The following is a 3,727-nucleotide window of genomic DNA, read 5'->3' as shown; positions in this document are numbered from 1 at the left end:
CGGGCCCCGCCGGGCGGCCCCTGAGCGCCCGGGCCGGGGAGAGACACGGGAGGACGGGGTGGGGGGCGGGCAGAGACAGACGGGGAGACGCGGAGACGGCGGCAAGACGGAAGGAGATGCACAGGAGAGGGGATACAGGGAGGGAGAGACGCAGAGTCGGGGGGAGGGAAAGGTTGGGGCGATGGAGACAGGGAGAGACAGGCGCGAAGGGAGAGACGGACAGATGGAGAGAGAGACACGGGGAGAGAGGCGGAGAGACAGAGGGAGAGAGACGGAGACACAGGGAGAGTGTGGAGACACAGGGAGAGAGATAGAGACAAGGGAGGGAGAAGAGAGACGGAGAGACACAAGGAGAGAGACAAGGGAGGGAGAAAGAGGGAGAGACAGACACAGGGAGAGAGACAGATGGAGAGGCACAGAGACAAGGAGATGGAGAGATGGGGTCAGAGGGAAAGAGTGGGGGAGGTGGAAGGGAGGGATGGAGAAGAGGTGTTGGGGGGTGAAACAGGGAGAGATGCAGAGATGGGGAGACACAAAGACCGGACGGGTATTGGGTCGGAGATACGGAGGTAAGGAGAGAGAAGTGGGAAAAGAGACAGGGTATGGATGGAACGCAGTGAGACAGATGAGAGAGACCCGGGAGATAGGAGGGGAGAGGAAGACAACAGAGATTTTTGGGGGGCGAGAGCGGCGGAAGGAGGAGAGGGATGGAAGGAGCAACAGAGAGAGAGAGAGAGAGAAGACAGAGCGACAGGAACAGAGTGAGGGAGACCCAGGGAGGGAATGGCAGAAGTGGCAGAGATGCAGAGATAGGTGCAGGGAGGCGGGAGAGATAAGAGAGACAAGAAAGTTGGACAGAGAGGAAGGTGGAAGGCAAGCCAGGAAGACGGAGGCAAGGACCCCACGGCCACCGCGAGACATGCACACATGAGAGATAGGGAAACAGAATCGAGATTGAGGGAGGCGGTTGGAGCAGAGAGAAAGCACAGGGAGACAGAAATAGCGAGGAAGGCAAAGATCGAGACCCCCACCAGGGAGGTGCCCAGCACAGACATGAAAGGAAGGCGGGGAAGGCAAGTGGCAGGAGGGAGCAAGAATAAAAGGGAGAGAAAGGGAGGAAAAAATGAGAGGGAAAAGGGGTCAGGTGTGTGGGGAGAGAGAAAGAAACAGAAGGAGGAATTAGTGGGCCACTCCAAGGAGAGAAAACGCCCCCACGACCTTACCCCTCTCCCTGACCACAACCCCCGGCCCATTTCTGTCCCTTTACTCCTGTCCCTGTGCCCCCATTCTCAATGAAAGCGAGGAAGAGAGTCACAGCCTAGGATGGGATGTGGGGTTGGGGGCACAGCTGTGGAGAGCTGGTGGGGGGGGTCCCTGGCTCCCAGCCCAGAACAATTTAGTAAATTAGAGGAAATACAGTGTGTCTTCCTGTGCCCCCTGTTGAATATCAGCCGCCTGGGGCTGTTGGGCTGGGATCCCGGGCTCCTGGGTCCTGCTTGTGTCTGAGGGAGGAGAGCACTGGGGCTCTGGACTCGGGGTTCCCAGAGTGAGATTGGAGCCTGCGCCAGGGCTCCTGGAGGGGTGAGGGTCCAGGCAGGGAAGGGCTCTCTCTTGGTTGTCAGTCAGTCTCCTGTCCGGTTGCCATGGTAGCACAGGCCTAGTCCACCCTGCAGACAGCCAGGGTGGGGAAAAGTCTCCCACCCCCTTCCCTTCCTAGAGGCCACAGCCCCTCACCTCTGCCCACTGCCCCACCTCCCCAGAGATCCTGGGCCCCTCTCTTCCCAGGGAAGGGGGTGGGGGCTCCAAGTATGCCCATCCCTCCCAGATGCTGGCTTCTCTTCACCCCTCCTCTCCATTGCCCTTCCCCAAGCAGCTGGCTCAATCAGTGCTCAGAATAACCCCTCCCCACGCCCCAAAATAACCCACAGCTGTGGCCTGGCCCCCGCGGGGTTAACACTTGTTCTCCCTGGCTCCTGCTTACCCCTCAGCCCCTCCTCTGCCTCCCACAGACCCACCACACCTGGCCTCTGCTCTTGGGGACCTCAGGGTCCTGCTCCCTACTGAGGTCCAGGAAGGCAGTCCCAGCCCCACCCCTCTCAGGAGACTAGATGCCCAGCCCTTTCCCAGGGACCGAGAGGGGGCACCCCCAGTCCTCCAGGACTCTAGAGGCCCAGTGCCCAGAGCCCACACCCTCAGGGATCACAGAGTCCAGCCCCCTCCCCCGCCCCGGTCTCCACCTCCTCACACTTTCATCCACACAGGACTGGAGTCCCGACTCCCATCCCCTTCCCAGGCAGAGACTCAGGAGACACACAAGTCCTGTCCTCCAACTTCCATAAAGACTCAGGCGTCCTGCCACTGGCCCCCTCCTCCCCCTAGATTCGAGCCCAGGTGCTCAACCCCGTTCTCTCTCAGGACCCAGAAGTCCTGGCCCCTCCTGCCCTAAGACTCAGAAATTCCAGTGCTCGGCCCCTTCTGCCCTCGGTAGCCAAGAGTTGGGGTCCCCAGCTCCCCCCAAGACCCAGGAATCCAGGTTCCCAGCCCTCTCTGCCCCCTAAACACCCCGCTTTTGTCTCAAGCCCCCATCAGTCCCAACGTCCTGGGTGCCCCCTCCCAACTCTAGCCTCCCTGGTCACCCTACTCATATTCTGTACATAGCACAACCGGGCCCCAAGCTGAGGAGGAGCAGGGTGACAGAGATTCCTAGGGTGTCCCTGTCTCCATCGCTCCCCCCCACCTATCACAGAAGAGAGGAGAGGCCACTTTGATCAACAGCTCCCCCCCTCGAGTCGTGCTGCAGACGGCATTCCGTTTCCCCCCCAACACACACAACACCGGTCTCTCCCCACCCTGAGCCTGGTGCTTGGAAGAGGCTGGAAGGGTATTCCAGAACCTTGAGGAAGGGGTGGGAACTTGGGCCGAGGGGTGCTGGGGCCCCGGATGCCCTCAAGGTCCTTGGCAGGGGTATTAATAGCAGACTCATAGCTCTGAGATGGGAGGGGAGAGCGAGAGGAGAGGGAGAGGGACGGGCCAGCGATGGGGGAGACTGATGCAGGAGGGGGGTGCAGAGAGAAGGTGAGATGGAGAGATGGAGGAACAGAGATGTGGGGTGTCAGGTATGTGGGGTTGGGGAGCAAAGTGTCAGAGAAATGGGGGGCTTACGAGGTCTGAAGTGTGACCCAGGATAAAAGGGGCTCTGAGAGGGAGAGGGTGGAGGAGAGTCCCGAGGGACAGGGGAGCTGAGGGGAGCAGAGACCCCAGCCCACCATTAAACCCTCCTCCCTCCATGAGGCCCCCGGCCAACTTTCCCTGCCCTAGATTTGGGGGTCCACATTCCCACCCCACCCTGCACCCCTGCCCCTGCCTTACCTTTTCATGACCCTGTTCTGTGTGGGGAATTGCGGGGGGGCCAGGACCGGAACCCGGCGTCCAGCGACCCCAAGATTCCGCGGAGAGCTCGGGGAGCCGATAGGGGGGCCAGGCCCCGGGGAGGCGGCAGCGGCAGCGGCGGTGGGGACCTCTTGCCTCTCCCTGGCTCCGTCTCTCCTTTCTCTTCCTTGGTCCTGTCCTGCCCTGTCTGTCCCCCAAGGTTGCGGCCACCTGGACTAGGCGAGGACGCGGCTACACATGTTGCGCTGGAAGTTGGGCCCCGGACATTGCGGAGGCTGTCGGGGTGTCCTCTTGCCGCCCCGACCCCGTGGGGATCCCCCTCCGCCCACCCGGGGTG

At 61.5% G+C, this 3,727-nt stretch overlaps 1 protein-coding gene across 1 annotated transcript in view; it reads right to left on the bottom strand.

Moving 5' to 3' along the window:
* GRIN2D (glutamate ionotropic receptor NMDA type subunit 2D) overlaps nucleotides 1–3,727 on the bottom strand; it is a 48,796-nt gene that overhangs the window by 43,502 nt on the left and 1,567 nt on the right. The window contains exon 4 of the mRNA XM_021711718.1: nucleotides 2,850–2,987. Within this exon, the coding sequence (XP_021567393.1) occupies nucleotides 2,850–2,987 (138 nt within the window). The remainder of the gene's footprint in view (nucleotides 1–2,849; nucleotides 2,988–3,727) is intronic.

This window comes from Carlito syrichta, unplaced genomic scaffold, assembly GCF_000164805.1.
Source record: "Carlito syrichta isolate Samal-C Ts95f unplaced genomic scaffold, Tarsius_syrichta-2.0.1 Scaffold85413, whole genome shotgun sequence".
Lineage (NCBI taxonomy): Eukaryota > Metazoa > Chordata > Mammalia > Primates > Tarsiidae > Carlito > Carlito syrichta.
Note: the sequence above shows the minus strand (reverse complement) of the source record. Positions and strands in the feature narration are given on the sequence as shown.